Below are 20,232 nucleotides of genomic sequence, written 5' to 3'. Positions count from 1 at the left end.
TTTGCAAGCTGGGCTCTGTCAGGTCCTGTGGACCCCAGTGGCAGCCAGAAACTCTGCAGCCCATTTCTGTGGGGGGGGAGGGAGGAAAATCTGTGCAGAACATTAATTTCTGTGCAAATTGTGCAGTGGCACAGAATTCCCCCAGGAGTATCATATTAAAAGAAAGCACTGGTACAGTGCAATGCATCTGTTAGGGGTTTACTATATCAGTGCAGTTATACCAATACAAATTTCAGCCTCACAATATATAATAAATGTGCATTTACACTTTAAAAGGAAAACAGGAATAGAAAATAGAATGACAAGAGTTATTGTTGTGAGAGAATTCCTGACTTCTGATTACTTGACCTTGCAATCTAAATAAAGAACATCAACAAAATTCTTTAACACTAGGTTTTGGTATTTAATGTCCCTGGTGCTTTGAAGGACAGGGAGAAGACAGAGAAAGAAAAAATGTGGACCTCTTCAGCTTGCAGATCTTACAAGATCTGCAAGTGAAGGGGTGTGCCAAAGAGGGTGCACTTGGGGTATCGGCTAAGGTTCAGAATCACAATTAAGGTCTAGGTTTTGATTTCAGCCTCATCCAAACTAGAACCAGAAAATAAGCTTGGTAAAGGTTTGTACCTGGGGAGTACAGCACAATGCCCCTGAAATTCAAAGGATTCTGATTAATAATAAGAACACAGGAATGGCCATACTAGGTCAGATCAATGGTCCATCTAACCCAGAATCCTGTTTTCTGACAATAGCCAGTCCAGATGCTTCAAAGGGAATGAACAGAACAGGACAATTATTGAGTGATCCAACTCTGGTCATCCAGTCCCAGCAGTCAGAAGTTTAGGGACAGCCAGAGCATGTGGTTACGTTCCTGACCATCTTGGCTAATAGCCATTGATGCACCTACCCTACATGAACTTATTATTTTTTGAATCCAGTTACACTATTGGCCTTCACAACATCCCATAGCAATGAGTTCCACAGGTTGACTGTGTGTTGTGTCAAGAAGTACCGGTACTTCCTTTTGTTTTTTTTTAAATCTGCTGCCTATTAATTTCATTGGGTGACTCCTTGTTCTTGTGTTATATGAAGGGGTAAATAACACTTCCTCATTCATTTTCTCCACACCAGTCATGTTTTTACAGACCTCTGCCATATACCCCTTAGTCATCTCTTTTGTAAGCTGCACAGTTTCAGTCTTTTTATCTCTTCTCACGTTGAAGTTGTTCCATACCCTTAATCGTTTTTGTTGCTCTTCTCTGTACCTTTTCCAATTCGAATATCTCTTTTCTGAGATGGGGAGACCAGAACTGCATGCAATATTCAAGGTGTGGGTGTACCAAGGATTTATATAGGGCATTATCATATTTTCTGTCTTATTATCTATCCTTTCCTAATGGTTCCTAACATTCCATTAGATTTTTTTGACTGCAGCTGTATCTTGAACAGATGCTTGCAGAAAACTATCCACAATGAATCCAAGATCTCTTTCTTGAGTGGTGACAGCTAATTTAGACCCCATCATTTTGTATAAATAGTTGGGATTATGTTTTCCAATGTGCATTACTTTGCACTTATCAACACTGAATATCATCTGCCATTTTGTTGCCCAGTCACCCAGTTTAGTGAGGTCCTTTAGTAACTCTTCGCAGTCACCTTTAGACTTAATTATTTTGAGTAATTTTGTATCATCTGCAAGTTTTGCCACCTTATTGTTCACCCCCCTTTCTAGATCATTTATGAATATGTTGAATAGCACTGGTGCCAGGACAGATCATTGGAGGCCCCACTATTTATCTTTAGTCCTACCATTTGTTTCTGATCTTTTAACCAGTTGCTGGCCCATGAGGGACCTTCCATCTTATCTCATGACTCCTCACTTTGCTTAAGAGCCTTTGGTGTGGGACCCTGTCAAAAGCCTTCTGAAAGTCCAAGTACACAATATCAACTGGATCACCCTTGCTGATTGCCTCAAAGAATTCTAATAGATTGGTGAGGCATAATTTCCCTTTTCAAAAGCTGTGTTGACTCTTCCCCAACATATCATGCTAATTTATGTGTCTGATAATTCTATTCTTTACTAGTTTCAAACAATTTTCCTGGTACTGAAGTCAGGCTAACTGATCTGTAATTGCCAGCATCACCTTTGGAGCCTTTTTTAAACATTGGCATCACATTAGCTATCCTCCAGTAATCTGGTACAGAGGTTTATTTATGCAATATATAACAAATCTTAGCCTTCATATAGTGGTTTTCATCTGTAGCTCCCAAAGTGATTCACAAAAGATTGGTATCCATTCATTTTACACACTGGAAGTTGAGACACAAAGAAAGTAAGTGACTCGCCCAAGGTCTGTAGCAGTCAGGAAGAGCACACATAAGTCTTGACCACTAGTGCCATGTTCTGCTCACTGGAACATGCTGCCTCTCTTCTAGTTCATAGTTTTGGCCCTGTTTTACTTATAGGTAAGGCTAAGATTTTGTCAAGGTTATTTTTAGTAAAAAAGTCACAGCCAGGTCACGGGCAATAAACAAAAATTCACGGAAGCTGTGACCTGTCTATGACTTTTGCTGCTGCGGGTCCATGGTTTACCCTGCCACTGTGGTGGCTGGGAGCTGTAGGGTTCCCCCTCTTCCCGCAGCAGCTGAAAGCTGCAGGGGGGCAGCTGGGAGCTACAGGGTGACCATATTTCCCAAAGAGAAAATGGGACACCCCCAGCTGCTCACCCAAGGTGTCCCTCTCCTTTGAGACATAGGAACTCAGGCCCCTTCTGGTACCCCCAAGAGTGATAAATGTCGCAATGTGCTGGGTCCATGTGTGTGTATGCATAAGGCACATGCAACCTTAATTTTGGCTTTTCCTGACTTGAATATTTAACTATGCAATTTTAATGTTCTCCCAGCAATTTATTTTTTATAGAATTCTCAAATAAGAGATAAAAAGCGTGTTTCCCTTTGTTCTACTAATGAAAACAAATTTATTAAAGCTGGTCAGAGTTTAATTAAGTTTTGCAGCCATTCAAAAGCAAAACATACTTTTTAATTTAAAAAAAAATCATGAGATATTATAATTGGAATATTCCAGATCCTCAGTTGGTATAAACCAGCTCAGCTACACTGACTTCAAGGACAGATGCCAATTTACACAGCTAAGAATCTAGACCCAATATTCTCTTTCACAAGATCCTTCTATGTAGGCCAATTTTTGTTCTTTTTAGTTAGTCCAATAAAATGTCACCAACAGCTTGTTGTTTTTGTTTGTTTTACTTTGTGATTGGGCCAACAGAACTGACACTTCTAAATAAAGTGCAAACCACAGATTTGCAACAGGTCAAAAAACATGCTAGCAAGCAGACTATACATTATATAGTAAATCACAGACAGACACACACAGACACACACAGAATGACCAGCATTTCATCCATATTTCTTCAGGTAACTAAGGAACTGCAGAAGCATAATAGAACTAATACGTGTACTAAGAAACAGTTCAGCCACCTCTTTAAAAAATAGCCTTTTACACTCACAATTTGTCTCCTAATGATGTGTTTGTAATGTTTCATACATATCAACAGGTTGCATGGGCAACTGGCCTTCGTGATCCACAATTAACTTGACTGTGAATGAAACCCTTTATCTGAAACAAAAGTCTTTATAACACATCAGCATGAACTTTTCAAAACTTTTGGTAAACAGCTAAAACCCTCCAAATGAGTCAAGGTATATTATGCAGACCGAGAGCTCAGTTTTCAAATGTGCCTAAATTATGAGATCCAGCTCCATACTAGTACAAAAATATTTAGATGATTAGGAGCACATCTCAAACTCCACTGTTCAAAGATTATGTCTGCAATGTGAAAACAAAGAATTGCTTTTTCAAAATACAACCTATTTGTACTTGGACTTTCGTTTATAATTTTTTATTTGCTTGTTCCCTTGAACATCCTGACATTTGCTTCTACTTAGCAAACCTACAAACACACACAGCACTGGGAAAAAGTATGTATGAAATCTATGTATAAAATATGGAAATATAGTTAGAATTGAACATTACTTGGTGAATACTGTGAAGAGCTTACTCCAGTCCAATGAGCTATGTAATCTAGTCTCTATTTGTACTAGCAACTTTGATGGACTGAGAGACTGTAGAGGGCAATAAACAAAGTTTCTGTGCAAATCAGAAAGCAGTTTCCCTGCTGATTCTTCATGAAATTAAATGTTAAATAATTCAGCATCTCCCCGTTTTCTTTCTTTGTTAATCACAATTAAAGAAAATTATAAAACAGTGATTGGAAACATGGATCAACAGAAGAAAAACTTAAACATGAAGATGGAGTTCTGCACAGCAGGGTTCAGTCTGCACAATATCCGACAGTGAATACCACTGAGGTCATTTGGAAACATTATATTAGCACAAGACAAGCCGCATGCACTGAAAAAACTGTCATAGAATTGGAATGCAAGAAATATAGAACACTCACACACACACACACACACACACACACCCTAGAAACTAAGAGGAAAAATGGGCAAACTATAAGCAGTATGCCACTAACAGTAATATCGCTAATCCAAGTCCCACTGAAATCAATGGAAAGGCTCTAACCATCTTCACTGGGCTTTGGAGCAGCGTGTAAGTGCATGATACTTGTGTAACTACATTAAGGTGGAACACGCACCTCCCATTCCAGCACTCACAAAAATAATCTTAAGAGCTTCTATACATGTGGAAATGTACTGGTATAATTCTACTGCTATAGTTATAGCAATATAAATCCCCGTGTGGACACGCTTATTCCAGAATAAGAGTGTCATTTTATGATTAATTTATACTGTTCCCAGAGTGACATAAACATGGAGAGTTACACTGATATAACTACAGTGGTAAAATTATGCCAGAAACTTGGACTGTTTGTACTTTGGGGGATGCACTGGCCTTTTGTTCTGTGTGTCACCTAGCACAATGGTCTAGGATTGAGGCTCCTAAGCACTAATGCAGTACAAATAATAATTATACCTTCGAACAGGCAAATGAACCCGTGGTAGATGGGCAACACGGCCCCCCTTCCATTATGAAAAACTCCTCTTCTGCTACAGTTCTAGTGTTTACAATCTTTTTAAACAATTTTTAAGTCTGTGGCAAGGACAACTGCAAGTTATTACTTGGCTATTCTACAGAAGGCACTAATAAGTTATCGTGTTTGCCAAAAAGGTCTCACTATGCTTATTATTTCAGTAAAAAATTCAATGTTAGTTTTAGACACAATTCTTTTTTTATGACAGACTGGGCAGTTCCTAGCATTCACAACCCTGTGGTTCACTGAATATGTTTCCAGGATTAATTTTGACTTTCCAAGGTCAACTTTACAATGATCAATGTAAGAAAATTGGGGAAAAGATTACTTTATGAAAACATACAAACTTAACTACTCTTTAACAAAAAGAACAAATTACAGAACTTTCACCAGACTCAGCACTATTCAGGATAACCTGTCAGCATTTGGCTTTTGTGCACATCAGTGATGGAATAATCTACAGGAAATCCTCATGCTTATTCTCATACCCTAACCACCACAGACAAGTCACGCTATTTCTATGCTTTCTTTAGGTACACATTTCATACCTACTGTTTTTTTCATTGCACTGAAATATAAACTCACCTGTTATTTTTTGCAGTAAGGAAGATAGTTCTGGTTCATCACAAAAAGTCTGGACTAGTGCCTTTTTCACCTCTCCTTCAGCTTTATCCAGCTCTTCTCCAGCTTTGATTTCCCCAACCACAGAGTAAATATACACCAGCAAGACAAGGAAGTCTTCAGGGGTATAGTCATTAGCTGTCCTCTCATTATGAGACTTGATCATAGGCAATAACTGGTTCAAAACACTGGGTATCTCTGACTCACCAATATTCTGAAAACAGAGAAGAAAAGATCTTGGTTTCCATAATAAAAACAGGTCATTTTTGTCACCATCAGACAGATGCTGCTGCCTGTGTGTGGGAACAGCGCTACTGAGTTCTTCTGCAAGGCTGCTCAACTGTTCTCAGATTCTTCTGAAGACCACTTCTTCCACCAAAAAACAAACCAAGTAATGTATTTAAAACAAATGCAAGCACTGTCTCCTCCATTATGCCATGAACTAAACTTTATGGAGCAACTGCATAATCTCATTGATGTTGACCCTCTCCTTCTGTTATTCCCTTCACTGCATCAAATTTGTAAGCTCCTTGGGGCAAGGATTGTGTCCTCTCACCTGGACTGTGAGAAGCCTAGCACACTCTTGGGAGTACTTGCAGAGTAACACACTCCTCAGCATAAGTAATGGTGATGGACTCGGGCCCTAGAAGTTTTTCTGTGTTACCCTATCTGAATATTTTCCAATTTTTCAATTAGAGTTTCTTTCAGAAACAATTAGCTTTTATTAAGGTTGCAAAGTCAAGTACTCAAAAGTTAGGAAATGCCAGAATTAAAGGTTCAGAGTAACAGCCGTGTTAGTCTGTATCCGCAAAAAGAAGAACAGGAGTACTTGTCACATCAACCATACCATCAGGGGCTCGTTCACCTGCACATCTACCAATGTGATATATGCCATCATGTGCCAGCAATGCCCCTCTGCCATGTACATTGGCCAAACCGGACAGTCTCTACGCAAAAGAATTAATGGACACAAATCTGACATCAGGAATCAAAATACTCAAAAACCAGTGGGAGAACACTTTAACCTGTCTGGTCATTCAGTGACAGACCTGCGGGTGGCTATATTACAACAGAAAAACTTCAAAAACAGACTCCAAAGAGAGACTGCAGAGCTAGAATTGATATGCAAACTAGACACAATCAACTCCGGTTTGAATAAGGACAGGGAATGGCTGAGCCATTACAAACGTTGACTCTATCTCCCCTTGTAAGTACTCTCACACTTCTTATCACACTGTCTGTACTCGGCTAGCTTGATTATCACTTCAAAAGTTTTTTTTTTCTCTTAATTAATTGGCCTCTCAGAGTTGGTAAGACAACTCCCACCTGTTTATGCTCTCTGTATGTGTGTATATATATCTCCTCATTATATGTTCCATTCTATATGCATCCGAAGAAGTGGGCTGTAGTCCACGAAAGCTTATGCTCTAATAAATTTGTTAGTCTCTAAGGTGCCACAAGTACTCCTGTTCTTCTTTTTGCCAGAATTAAAGTTGCCTGTGATGCTTTAATCTGACTCCCTGTTGCAAATGTGTTAGGATAGTCTTCCTCCCCATTCCCCGGAGCATGTTCAGGCGCCCTGTGAGGATAATGCATGTGCTATCTGGTCAGCACTATGACCTGGGAGGAGTTGGAGCACACTCAGTAAGGACAAACTCTTCAGAGACTTCAGCTTCTAATACGAAGAAGTCTCTGTGCGCAAACTACAATTTCCCAAAGACTTATAACTTGGACAAGTCTGAAGCTAGATCTGCCTGACTCTGTTCAGGCATAGCGGTGTACCTGGAAAGAATCAAGCCCATGGTGGTTTTTAATTATTAGCTTAGCTTTAATTCTGTATAATTCACTGTGTTTTTGGAAAGCAGTATGTTTTTGGTGACACAAATTATTTCACATGTATGTATACACTGATGTTATTATTTCAGCTCACTATTGATCCTAAAATGGAAGATGACCCAACTGAAGAAAAACAGTTGTAAAGAGCTGCATGGAGGAAGCCATCTGCAGTGAACAACAACAAGTTTTTATTGGTCCCATAAACACCTATAAAAAAAATCAGGCACAAATTCTCAAACAGAAAAAGTTCTTTTTTGCACGCACCCTGTTTAAGTGTACATGTCCTCTAAAACGGATGTGTTGCTTGGGAACATACAAAATAGAGCATACTCACCTCCTAGTTGAGAGCACACACAGGAACCTGAAATAAGTATGTGCAAAATTCCACACAAACTTGATTGAAATTTTGGCCTGGACTTTTAAAGGTATTTAGGCATTGCGGTGTTCAGCATTGCAACAGCTAACTAATTCAGGAACCTATGTCTCATGTTCAAATGTGATTTAGGCACTTAGGAGTCTAAATCCCATTGACTGTCAATGACTAAATGCATTTAAAAACCTGAGCCTTTCCACTTATATTTACATAACATTTACTAAAGAAAGGGTATAAATTAAACTTAACAGCAACATGTCTTCAAAGAAAAAGGAAAGAAATAATAACTTAAACAGCTACAATCAACTGTTAAGTTAAAAACATGCATTTGGATTTTTGGATTATGATCTATTTTGAAATGTTTTTTCTCATCTCTTGGGAAATGGTGTTACAGTGTATTTCAAATTTAAATGCCAAATTTACAAGGCTATTTTGTGTAAACAGGCCAGTTGGACTGTAACCTCCATGAAATAAGGGTCAAACCACCTCTTTTCCAACCAGAATAACACAGGGAGATGGGAAATTTGTCTCAAACAAAACCCTTAGCAGTTTGTCATTATCTAACCACCTCTAATGATTAAGGAGCTCTCTCTGTGCCTCGTTACAATCAATCAATTACGCTGATTGAACAGCTCCTAAAACACAAGTTTTAAAAATGCAACTGCACATGACCCAAATTTCCTGCTGGCAATGTTGGCCTCAGGTCATCCCTGTTTGTCTATCATCAAGGGAGCCAATAAAAACAGGTCAATCCTAAACTTTCCAAAGCCTCCATAAGAACGTTCACAATGTTCAAGTCACACCAACGTAGAATCAGACTCTACCACCCTCTCCTCAATTGCACTGTTTGGACGTCTTAAGCCTATGATTGAACATTCTTCAGACTCCAGGGAGAGTTAGTGATAGATTTTTTTCCCTTTCCCCTCACCCATTCCTTTCTCTTTCTTTCTTTTTTTTTTTAAACTTGAGCTGAGCAATAATTTACTTTCCCTAAAGGCAAATGAACTGATGTCAGTTTGCTGACTTCTGCTAAGGGTCTGTTTTTGGTAGATTGGAGAATACAGGAGAAAGTAAAAATATAATTTTCAGTTTCCAAAGAGGGTACATGATATTGTGCTTCAAAAATTACATTTAAAACTGACTTCAAGAATCTACAGCATTGAAGAGGGAGTATAATAAATAATAAAAAGAAAATATTTTGCCCTTCTGTAGAACCTTTCAACCAAGAACAATCATTGTAAATATGAATTAAGCCTATGTAAATCTTGTCCAGTAGGGATCATTACACACCTTTTCTAGTTTGGGAAGCTGAAGTTCAGAGGGGTTCAGTGACTTACAGAAAACTTTGTAGAAGCTCAAGTCTCCACTCATTTATTGTCACCCCACAATACCACAAAAGCTGGTGGCATTTTGTGTATTGTCCCCACTGTGAGATTTCAGCAGAAATTGTTACATAAGATCTTTGCAACATGTACAAAATACATAAGATCACAGAAGCTAGAGCAGGAAAACATTAGTCCACCCAATCCCATCTCTTACAAATCCATACCATTAGATGGCATGTGTATGTTTTACCACTTTAATACAGGTTTGCTTGGGTCAATGACAGAGGTGGACAGGAAATGTTAGTGAGTGCCAGGAGGACCAGAATCTGAGACAGCTTTTCCTGTTTCCTCTTTGGAAGGAACAGAAATTGTCAAGAAGTGAACCTTTTCCCCCAAATTAAGACATTCAAAAATATTTTATAATACATAGTATGCTCCAAACGCAAAAGTACGGTATATATTTCTCTCCTGATACGAGCTCTGAAGTACCATGCTGTTGAGTGCAGTATACCAGATGAGCATCTGATATGTTCAGTTTCCTAATGTTACAGTACATGATTTATAACGTCTCACCCAATTTCAGTTGGCTTTTGCAAAAAGTTTTAGATGGGAAATTTAAGATGCAGTTGTGTAATAGAACCCATTGTCAACAATCCCATCTACATATTCACGTTTCAAAATGGCATAGTTAATATTTTTTTAATTCTAATTTTGAATAATGTTTAATTTATTATCTCTTTGTAGCGAATGTCAAACAGACTTTGACAGTAAAAACTGATATGAACAGCTTTTGTCTGTGTCCCATGTATGTAGAATGGATTTTCTCAGAACCACTCAATGATAAATCTGTCATAAGCAAACCAAATTTGTGTTAGTCTGTGGTATGCAACTCTTCTGCTGCTGCTTGTTCTCTTTTTGCTTATTCTCAGAATAGGTAGCTTTACAATCCATCCTCCCCACCACCCCCAAAAACAAAACAAAACACACACTGAAAAGAGGACTGCATTATCATCCTACCATGACCCTGAAGGCCACATTTTCTATGCATGAAAAGGAACACCTTGCCTCCATTTATTTTTAATGTGTCAGCGCAGTTCATGGAGACTGCTATTTCAGCATGCAATTCTCCAATCTCCATCTTCATCCAAGCACTTAGATCAAATGAAGACAGAGCTGAGCATGTATTCCAAGGACTTCACCCTTATATTAAAAATGATGGCTGCATTGCAGAATTCCATGGACATGCACATACACAGAGTCCCACAGACCCCAAAGAGGGGGCAGATCTCTGTAGCTGACTGACAATGTGTCACTGAGGTCCTTAGAGGGAGCCACATGAGTTTGGGGTGGAATGGCATTGCCCTCCTTGGAGAACATCCAGACCCCTTCATCCACAAGGAACACCTTCTTTTCATTCCTCGTTTACCATGCCTATGGCAGTTCCATGGGAGCTCCTGCAGTGGTAACCTCAATAAGAATAGAGACCCAGTCAGGGTAAGAAAGAGCTCACTCTCTTCAGCTGCTCAGCAGGTCATGATCCCAGAGATGCTCCAGATCTATTCAACACACCGAGAATTGGCCTATTAGAATGTAGCTCTCCCGTGTGAGAGTAATGGGCCTGTGTGCCTCCTACTCTCATTAAACCAGGTCAGGATTTAGCCCTTATAGAGTGACTGCAATGAGTTACGTCTAGTGTGACTTAACATACTAACAAAAGATTCAAAATAAGATCTTATCAAGTAAATTATGCTTCTCAAGATAAGACAAGAAGTCACTGCAGTTTATTATTTATGTAGCATTCTATAAATAAAAGTATCTTCTTTGTATCGTTCGATTTTAAATGCTTGGAGAAGGGCATGGGGGGAGCGAAAGAGAAAAGGGAAAGCATTACACACACACACACACACACACACACACACACACACACACACACACCTTAGAAATATAGCTCTTCCCCATATGATGACTCTTAACTTGACAAGATCCAAATGTGAAAGAGACAATTATTCACACAGGGCATTCAAAATAAGGATGGATTCTTCTCTTTAGTTGAAATATATTTGGCTTCTGCCTCTCTGATATAAATAATTTACAGCAAAATATTACCAAGCTTGAGTGGAATGGAGTTAAATTTGGGTCTAATCAGAAGGCTATCCTCATAGCGAGGGGATTTGAGAGGTATGCACTCACTCCCACCTCTAACACAACACTTTTTTTTTTCAGAAACCCTTCAATTATGCCATAATCTGCGGGATCTTTCCCAAATGCAATTTACCTGTTTAATCTGAGAAGATATTAAGGACATCCTGACCATGCCCTCACTTCTCATAATGTCTGAGATTGAATGCAAGAAATCAGGCAGGGTCCCAAGTACTGAACAAGGAACCTAACACAGAGGCAAGACAATTAACTTCCCTGTCTCAACCCCAGGTTTACACAAGGGTTGGATTGACAGGCTCCAGCTTTGTGGACAGAATGGAGAAAAACCCAATCCCAGCAGTTGTGGAGATAAAAAGGAAGCAGATGAGGCATCCAGCAAGCTTGCTGTGGCTTGAGGGCAGAGGGGTGGTAGGTGCTGCTGAAGAAGGCCCCTTCCAGGCAGAAAGACACAAATAACTAAGAGTGAAGGCAGAGATGGCTCTGTATTCTGCTATGGGGATGACTGGAGTTGTGCCTGATCAGCTTGCTGCTCTTGGGGCCAGTAAAGACAGAATGCTGCTCCCGGTGAAGGGCAAAGGTTCTAGCATGATCCTCAGGCTTAGCCTGACTCCTCTGTCTTTACTCTTATTGCCCTCTCCCCCTTGAGGCTGCTCCTTAAGTTGTCAATCCCGCCTTCCTCCTAAAGCTGGGTGCTTACTGGTCATTTCATCCCTTTAAATGCTGGCATTCGGGAGCTATACCCTCAAAACTTCTGAGATTCAGATTTCCCCATTCTCATCATTTCCTCTACGGTGAAACTTTGCTGGAGGCTGCCTATTCCAGCATAGTTTAGGGCAGGGGTCCCCAACGCGGTGCCTGTGGTGCCATGGTGCCCACCAGGACATCCATGTGCGCCCGCCTACTGGCCGCCAGACAAGCAGCTGCCGAAATGCCGCCAAGAAGCGGCAATGTCAAGAAGCGCTACCGCCAAAATGCCGCCGAATTTCAGTGGCGACGCCTCTTGATGACGCTGCTTCACAGTGGCATTTCGGCAGCTGCTTATCCGGTGGCCAGGGTCCTCAGCGGCTAGTCGTCTTGTGCCTGCCCCACGGAAAAGGTTGGGCATCACTGGTTTAGGGCCTTGCCTGTCAAAGGATGCTGGTCCCTATCTCTCTCCTGTTATTTCTTCCTAATGTCACACCGATTGGAGGTTTAATTAAAGAAGGGGAAATATTGATTGGGACACAAAGAAAATATTGACACACTGTAAAAATAAGGTTTTAGCACTGAGCCAATAACTCCTGTGATCTATTCCCAGCTGTGCCACTAAATCACAGTACTATATGAAATTGAGCAAGTCAATAAACCAGTTTGGGCAGAATTTTCAGAAGGGGCCAGCAGCTCCCAACGAGCACTTCTGAAAATCCAGCCACTTCTTTAGTTGCCTAAATGGAAGCTGAGAAGATTTAAAAATCTGGCCCCCCATAGGCTTCAGATTCCACATAAGACAAGATACTTGCCTACAATACCATACAAGAGTGATGTGATGATGAAAATGCTTTACAGACTTAACTAGTGGAAAATGAAAAGCTCCTTGTAATTTATAGAGCTAGTTGGAAAATGTTATTTGAAATTTTCTGTGGAAATTCAAATACTGAAATACTTTGGCCAAACTGCAAAGAATTTCAATAAAGAAATGCTGCTACAGTGCGTTGTTGTGCTTACAGTTCAGGAGCCTCATGCACCCATTCTCTTCTATAGGCTAGGCTCCTTGTATGGACTACTCCTATTATAGACCACGGTCACACTTCATGGTGAGAGGAGGCAGTTGCATCATGTGAGTCTGCAGCCATGGTGCATTATGCAACATACAGTCTGGCTGGGGAGCCCCAGCCCATAGAGGAAAATGGGGAGATGAAGCAACTGAATTACAGCTCCCGTGAGGCACTGCAGCAGCATAGTCAAATCCAAATAGTTTGTTTCCAGCTGAAATATTTCAGTTTTCAAGTGTTTAGTTTCTCTTTAAAAAATGATGTGGAAAGCAAAAACTTTTAGGAAAAAAAAGTCAAAGACCCAATTTTCTGCCAAAAAACTGTTTTGGTGGAAAATTTTCAGCCAGCCCTACAAGGCACAACACTCAGAATCTAATTTAAACAACAAAAGAGTTTTAAAAAATTCAGCTTTATTAATAAACTCTGTTCTTAACCTGCCCTGCCCTGTCTAAGTTTGCCACCTGACATAACTAGCGATAAATGAATGAAATTCTATTGACTTCTATGGACCTACACCTATTTACACCAACCAAAGATCTGGGCTAGGGTAGCTATTTAAGGCCTGATACAGAAAAAAAATACAGAAAAGAATACCGGATCTTTTATGTTGTTGCTAATAACTGCATAAGAGAGTGACCAATCAAAGGGAAATTATAACTCATTGCACTAAGCTAAAAGCATTAAACTTATAAACTTCTGGCCAGTGGTTTTCTCGACTGTGTGTCTTCTACAATTCCAAGCACACTGTTGACACATAAATAATAGTTAACACACAATAATAATGAAAGCGTTTGAAACAAGCTGCTCAAGCCACAACATTTTGTAACAAAAGGATGGAACAGTATTTTAAGTTATTAAGGACAGATCTAGCCGATCTTCATGCCCTGAAAAAGATTATTTTCAGATTTGGTTATGCTACATAACCAATTATGGAAGTATATTTCATTACTTTTTTACCTAATTTCCAGAGGCCACACCAAACCCTTTTTGAACAGTATAATTAATACTGCCCTTTACTTCCTTTCTCTCCCACCTCGCTCTCCCTGCCTCTCCAGAACTCCCCAATTGCTTAAGTGGCAATTTCCTGCTTTCATTAAACTCACATCATCTTCAATCATTTCTTGTTTCTCTTTAGTTATATGCCTGTCAGATTCAGTTGTTAATTGTTATACCATACCTGCAAGGCTTAAACATGTGTTCTAATAAAAAATTAAATACCCTTAGTTGTCCAACACAAAGGCTCATAATACATTTTACAAATAACTAATCTGCTAGTGGACACAGTACAAAAATCAATCCATCTCAGGGAGTTATGCTGTCTGGCAATGTATTATTGTATCACAATGTCCAGTTTCTCTTGGTCTCTCTTTGGAAACAATATAAGTTTACAGCTGTGTTAAGATATTTTAATGAGTTCATGGGGGCCCAATAGCAACAGGATGCTAAAAAAAAGGAGATATAAAAGAAGTCTGGATTTTATTAGGCAAATCTCTGCTAGCATAAGAACAATTTTACTTAAAACCCTGAGGGTATGTCTCCATTGCAATAAAACACCCGCGGCTGGCCCGTGTCAGCTGACTTGGGCTCGTGGGGATCGGGCTGTGAAGCTATAAAATTGCAGTGGAGACATCTCAGAGCGGGCTGGGGCCTGGGCTCTGGGATCCCATGAGGGGAGAGGGTCCCAGAGCCCAGGCTCCAGTCCGAACTTGGATGTCTACACTGCAACTTTATAGCCCCACAAGCCCAAGTCGGCTGACAGAGGCCAGCCATGGGTATTTTACTGAAGCATAGACATACCCTGAATGTCCAACAGAAGAGAATCATCGACCAGGAAACAATTAATGTGGGCTTCCGTCCAACCCTGCTAGGTCAAAAGCCTTTAGCCATGATGACTTTCCATAGGGCATGCTTAGAATAACCATGAATCAGCAAGGTGAGCAAATCTGTCAGAAATATGGGAGGAAGCAACATGTAAACTACCAGCTGCAAGGGGGCTACAGACTTACATGATGGGAATATGAGAGCAACAGTGAACTGCAGCCAAGGAACATTAGGCTAAGAGTAATGGGTGCTTAGATACTACATACAGTATAGGCCCATTACTAGACAGAGATGGTAAAAGAGAAAGAAGAGTTACATAAATATTTCTGTTTTGTATTTGGAAAAAAACAGGATGATGTACTTGTATCACAAGAGGACAATTAATTACTTTCCAGTCCATTAGTAACTGAGGAGGAGGGTAGACAACATCTACTAGGGATAATAATTTTTTAAATCATCACCCCCAGGTAACTTGCAGCCAAGAGTCCTAAAACATTTGACTGAGATGCATCTCTGGCCCACAAAGTTAATTTTTAATACATCTTGGAATACCGGGGAAACTCCAGATGACTGAAGAATGCTAATGTTGTGCCATTATCAAAAAGGTTAAGTGGGGTGACCCGGGTAACTATAGGCCAGTAAGCCTGACATCAATCCTGGGCAAAATAATGGAAAAAGCTGATACAGTATTCAACTGATAAAGAATTAAAGGAGTATAGTTAATGGCAGTCTACATGGTTTTATGGAAATAGGTCTTGTTTAACAAACCTGATTTCATTCTTTGATGAAATTACACTTTCACTTGATAAAAGGTAATTATGTAGATGAAACATTCTTAGGGGTATAAGGTGCATAAGGTGTTTGACTTAGTACCTCATGGCATTCTGATTAAAAAAAATAGCACTATACAATATCAATAGAGCACATATTAAATGGATTAAGAGCTGGCTAACTGACCGATCCCAAAAAGTAGGTGTCAGTGGAGAATTATAATTGAATGGGATCAGTCCAACACTAGGCCCAATGCTATTTAACATTTTCATAGATGATCCTGAATTAAATATAAGAGTATAAGAATGGCCATACTGGGTCAGACCAATGGTCCATCTAGCCCAGTATTTTGTCTCCTGACAGTAGCCAATGCCAGATGCTTCAAAGGGAATGAACAAAACAGGGCACTCATCAAGTGTTGTCCAGTCCCAGCATCTAGCAGTCAGAGGCTTAGGGACACTCAGAGCAGGGGGTTGTGTCCTTAACCATCTTGGCTAATAGCCATTGATGGTCCTATCCTCCATGAACTTATCAAATTCTATCTTGAATCCAGTTATAGTTTTGTCCTTCACATCCCCTGGCAACAAGTTCTGCAGATTGACTGTGCATTGTGTCAAGAAGTACTTCCTTTTGTTTGCTTTAAACCTGCTATCAGTTTCATCAGGTGACCCGTGCTGGGGTGGGGGGAGGTTCTTGTGTTAAGTGAAGGGGTAAATAACACTTCCGTATTCACTTTCTCCACACCATTCATGATTTTTTTGACCTCTATTATACTCCCCCCTTGGTTGTCTCTTTTGTAAGATGAACAGTCCCAGTCTTTTTAATCTCTTCTCATATGGCAGTTGTTCCATGCCCCTCTATCATTTTTGTTGCCCTTCTCGGTACCTTTTCCAATTCTAATATATCTTTTCTGAGATGGGGAGACCAGAACTGCATGCAGTATTCAAGGTGTGGGTGTACCACGGATTTATATAGTGGTATTATCATATTTTCTGTCTTATTATCTATCCCTTTCCTAATAGTTCCTAACATTTTGACTGCCACTGTACAGTGAGCAGATGGTTTCAGAAAACTATCTACAATGACTCCAAGAACTCTTTTTGGAGTGATAACAGCTAATTTAGACCCCATCATTTGGTATGTATAGTTGGGATTATGTTTTCCATTGTGCATTACTTTGCACTTATCAACACTGAATGTCATCTGCCATTTTGTTGTCCAGTCATCAAGTTTACTGAGAGATCCTGTAGTAACTCATTGCAGTCAGCTTTAGACTTAACTATCTTGAGTAATTTTGTATCATCTGCAAACTTTGCCATCTCACTGTTTACCCTTTTTTCAATATTATTTATGACTATGTTGAACAACACAAGCGCCAGTACAGATCCCTGGGGGCAACGCTATTTACCTCTCTCCATTCTGATAACTTACAATTTATTCCTATCCTTTGTTTCCTGTTTTAACCAGATATCGATCTATGAGAGGACCTACTCTCTTACTCCATGACTGCTTAGTTTGCTTAAGAGCCTTTGGTGAGAGACCATGTCAAAGGCTTTCTGAAAGTCAAAGTGCAATATATCCACTAGATCCCCCTTGTCCACATGCTTGTTGATGCCCTCAAAAAATTCTCATAGATTAGTGAGGCATGATTTCCCTTTACAAAAGCGTGTAGTCTCTTCCTCAACAAAATGTGTTCATCTATGTGTCTGATAATTCTGTTCTTTACTACAGTTTCAACCAATTGACATTCAACTAATTATCATTGCTGATAAAATTTGCGGATGACAAAAAGATTGGCAGAGTTTCATGAAGATGATAATCATGAAGATAGGATTGCATGGTAAACAGCCATTTTAAACAAAATGTGTTTTAATACAGCCAAATGAAAAGTTATCTATCAAGGAACAAGGAACGCAGGCTGTGTTTAAAGAATGAGGGACTATATTTTGGAAAGAGTTCATGATTCTAAGGAATGGTAATGGGGAAAACAGCACAATAAATATAATGGATTTCAAGAAGGCAGACTTTAGCAAACTCAGGGAGTTGGTAGCTAGATCCCATGGGAAGCCAGTCTAAGGGGAAAACCAGTTCAAGTGAGTTGGCAGTTTTTCAGAGAGACAGCATTAAGGTCACAAGAGCAAACTATCCCACTGCGTAGGAAAGATAGGAAGCATGTCAAGAGACTACCCTGGCTTAACCAGGAGATCTTCAATGATCTGAAACTCAAAAAAGAGTCCTACAAAAAGTGGAAATTACAAAGGATGAATATAAACAAATAAGATAAGTATGAATAAGACAAAATTAGAAAGGCCAAGGCACAAAACGAGATTAAACTAGTTAGAGACATAAAGGATAACAAGAAAACATTCTACAAATACATTAGAAGCAAAAGGAAGATGAAGAACAGGGTAGGCCTGTTACTCAATGAGGGGAAAAAACAATAACAGAAAAAGTAGAAATGGAAGAAATGCTAAATAACGTTTTTTGTTTCAGTTTTCACCAAAAAGGTTAGCAGTGATTGGACATCTAACATAGTGACTGTCTGAAAATAAGGTAGGATCAGAGGTTCAATTAAGGAAAGAACAAGTTAAAAATTACTTAGACAAGTGAGATGTCTTCAAGTCACCAGGGCCTGATGAAATACATCCTAGAACACTCAGGGAGCTGACTGAGCAGATATCTGCATCATTAGTGATTATCCTCAATAAGTCATGGAAGACGGGAGAGATCCAGAGGACTGGAAAAGGGCAAATATAGTGCCAATCTATAAAAAGGGAAATAAGTACAACCCAGGGAATTACAGACCAGTCAGCTTAACTTCAGTGCCCGGAAAGATAATGAAGCAAATAATTAAGCAATTTGTGAACACCTAGAAAATAATAAGATAAGAAGTAACAGCCAGCATGGATTTGTCAAACCAGCCTAATACCTTTCTTGACATGGTAATAAGCCTTGTGGATGGGGGAAGCAAAAGATGTGGTATATCTTGACTTTAGTAAGGCTTTTGATACTGTCTCGCATGACCTTCTCATAAATAAACTAGGGAAATACAACCTAGATGGAGCTACTGTAAGATGGGTGTGTACTTGGTTAGAAAACCATTCCCAGAGAGTAGTTATCAGTGGTTCACAGTCAAGCTGGAAGGGCATATCGAGTGGTGTCTGCATGGATCAGTTTTGGGTCCCGTTCTGTTCAATATCTTCATCAATGATTTAGAAGTAATGGGCTTAAATTGCAGTGAGTGAGGTTTAGGTTGGACATAGGAAAAACTTCCTAACTGTCAGGGTGGTTAAGGAAGGTCAGGAATGGTCTAGATAATACTTAGTCCTTCCTTGAGTGTAGGGGACTGGACTAGATGAACTCTCAAGGTCCCTTCCAGTCCTATGATTCTATGATGATTCTGTGATTTACAGATCAGACTAGAAAGCAACAAAGAGTCCTGTGGCACCTTATAGGCTAACAGATGTATTGGAGCATAAGCTTTCGTGGGTGAATACCCACTTCGTCAGACGAAACTTGCCACAGGACTCTTTGTTGCTTTTTACAGATCCAGACTAACACAGCTACCCCTCTGATACAGATCAAATGATCTTATGATCTCAATTGGCCTTAAACTCTACAAATCTGTGAAACCACAATAGTAAAGACCTTAGAAATATTTATTAAATATATAAGTAAGAAAAAAATATAGCCCTGCAAGTTCACAAGCAGGATTTTAATAAAACTTTTGTGAGTTTGCATCACTGACCCTGAATTTCTGCATACATGTATTTTAATTTAGGGTAGATCTTGAATCCGCTACTGTTTCCCCAGTTTAAGGTGGATTGTGCTTTTTGTTTTTAATTCTCCTTTAATATATAAGATGGGACTATGTTGTGGGCAACTTGCCATTTGGAGTTAAATCTTCCCCAAGCAAACTCATGTAGTGATGTAGGCTTCTCTCTTGTGAACTCAGCTTATGTTTTCCCATTTCTATCATATGGGAAGATACTGTAAGAGGCTTATACAATTCAGCATACAGTAATGTCAGGTTACCGTTGGTAAAGGACAGAAACAAGAAAAGAGAGCATTACCTCACTAATACATGCAATACAACACTAAGCAAGAGAAGCACCTGGTGAATAAAACTGTAAACTCTTTGGCGCAGTGCTTAATAGCAGTGGGGAGAAAAAGAAAACAAAAATTGTGGACTGCACAGGGAAATCACTTAGGAACTGCACAAAGGACCAGGGAGGCCACTTTTGAAATATTGGAAATGACTCTTAGGGCTGTCATGCATTAATAAATTATAAGGGAGACTGTTCATAAATACAAATGGCCTCACCTTATGGCCCTACATTGTATTTCTTCCTCCTGCCACCCTGTCTTGTCTCCCTCTGTCTCCCCCTCCTTCCTTTCTCAGCCATCTCCACTGCATTGTCTCTCACCAATATTCCCTGTCTACAGTCTCTCTCCTCTGCACCTGTCCAACCTCTGGCTTTTGGGGGATTTCTCAAACTCTC

At 39.7% G+C, this 20,232-nt stretch overlaps 1 protein-coding gene across 1 annotated transcript in view; it reads right to left on the bottom strand.

Moving 5' to 3' along the window:
* The window catches only part of SCFD2 (sec1 family domain containing 2), a 297,110-nt gene that overhangs the window by 180,153 nt on the left and 96,725 nt on the right, over positions 1-20,232 (bottom strand). Inside the window, exon 5 of the mRNA XM_034772647.1 lies at positions 5,658-5,907. Coding sequence (XP_034628538.1) covers positions 5,658-5,907 — 250 coding nt within the window. The remainder of the gene's footprint in view (positions 1-5,657; positions 5,908-20,232) is intronic.

The sequence above is a fragment of the Trachemys scripta genome, chromosome 5 (assembly GCF_013100865.1).
Source record: "Trachemys scripta elegans isolate TJP31775 chromosome 5, CAS_Tse_1.0, whole genome shotgun sequence".
In the NCBI taxonomy this organism is placed as follows: domain Eukaryota; kingdom Metazoa; phylum Chordata; order Testudines; family Emydidae; genus Trachemys; species Trachemys scripta.
The sequence above is the reverse complement of the archived record's forward strand: the minus strand, read 5'-3'. Positions and strand labels throughout refer to the sequence as shown.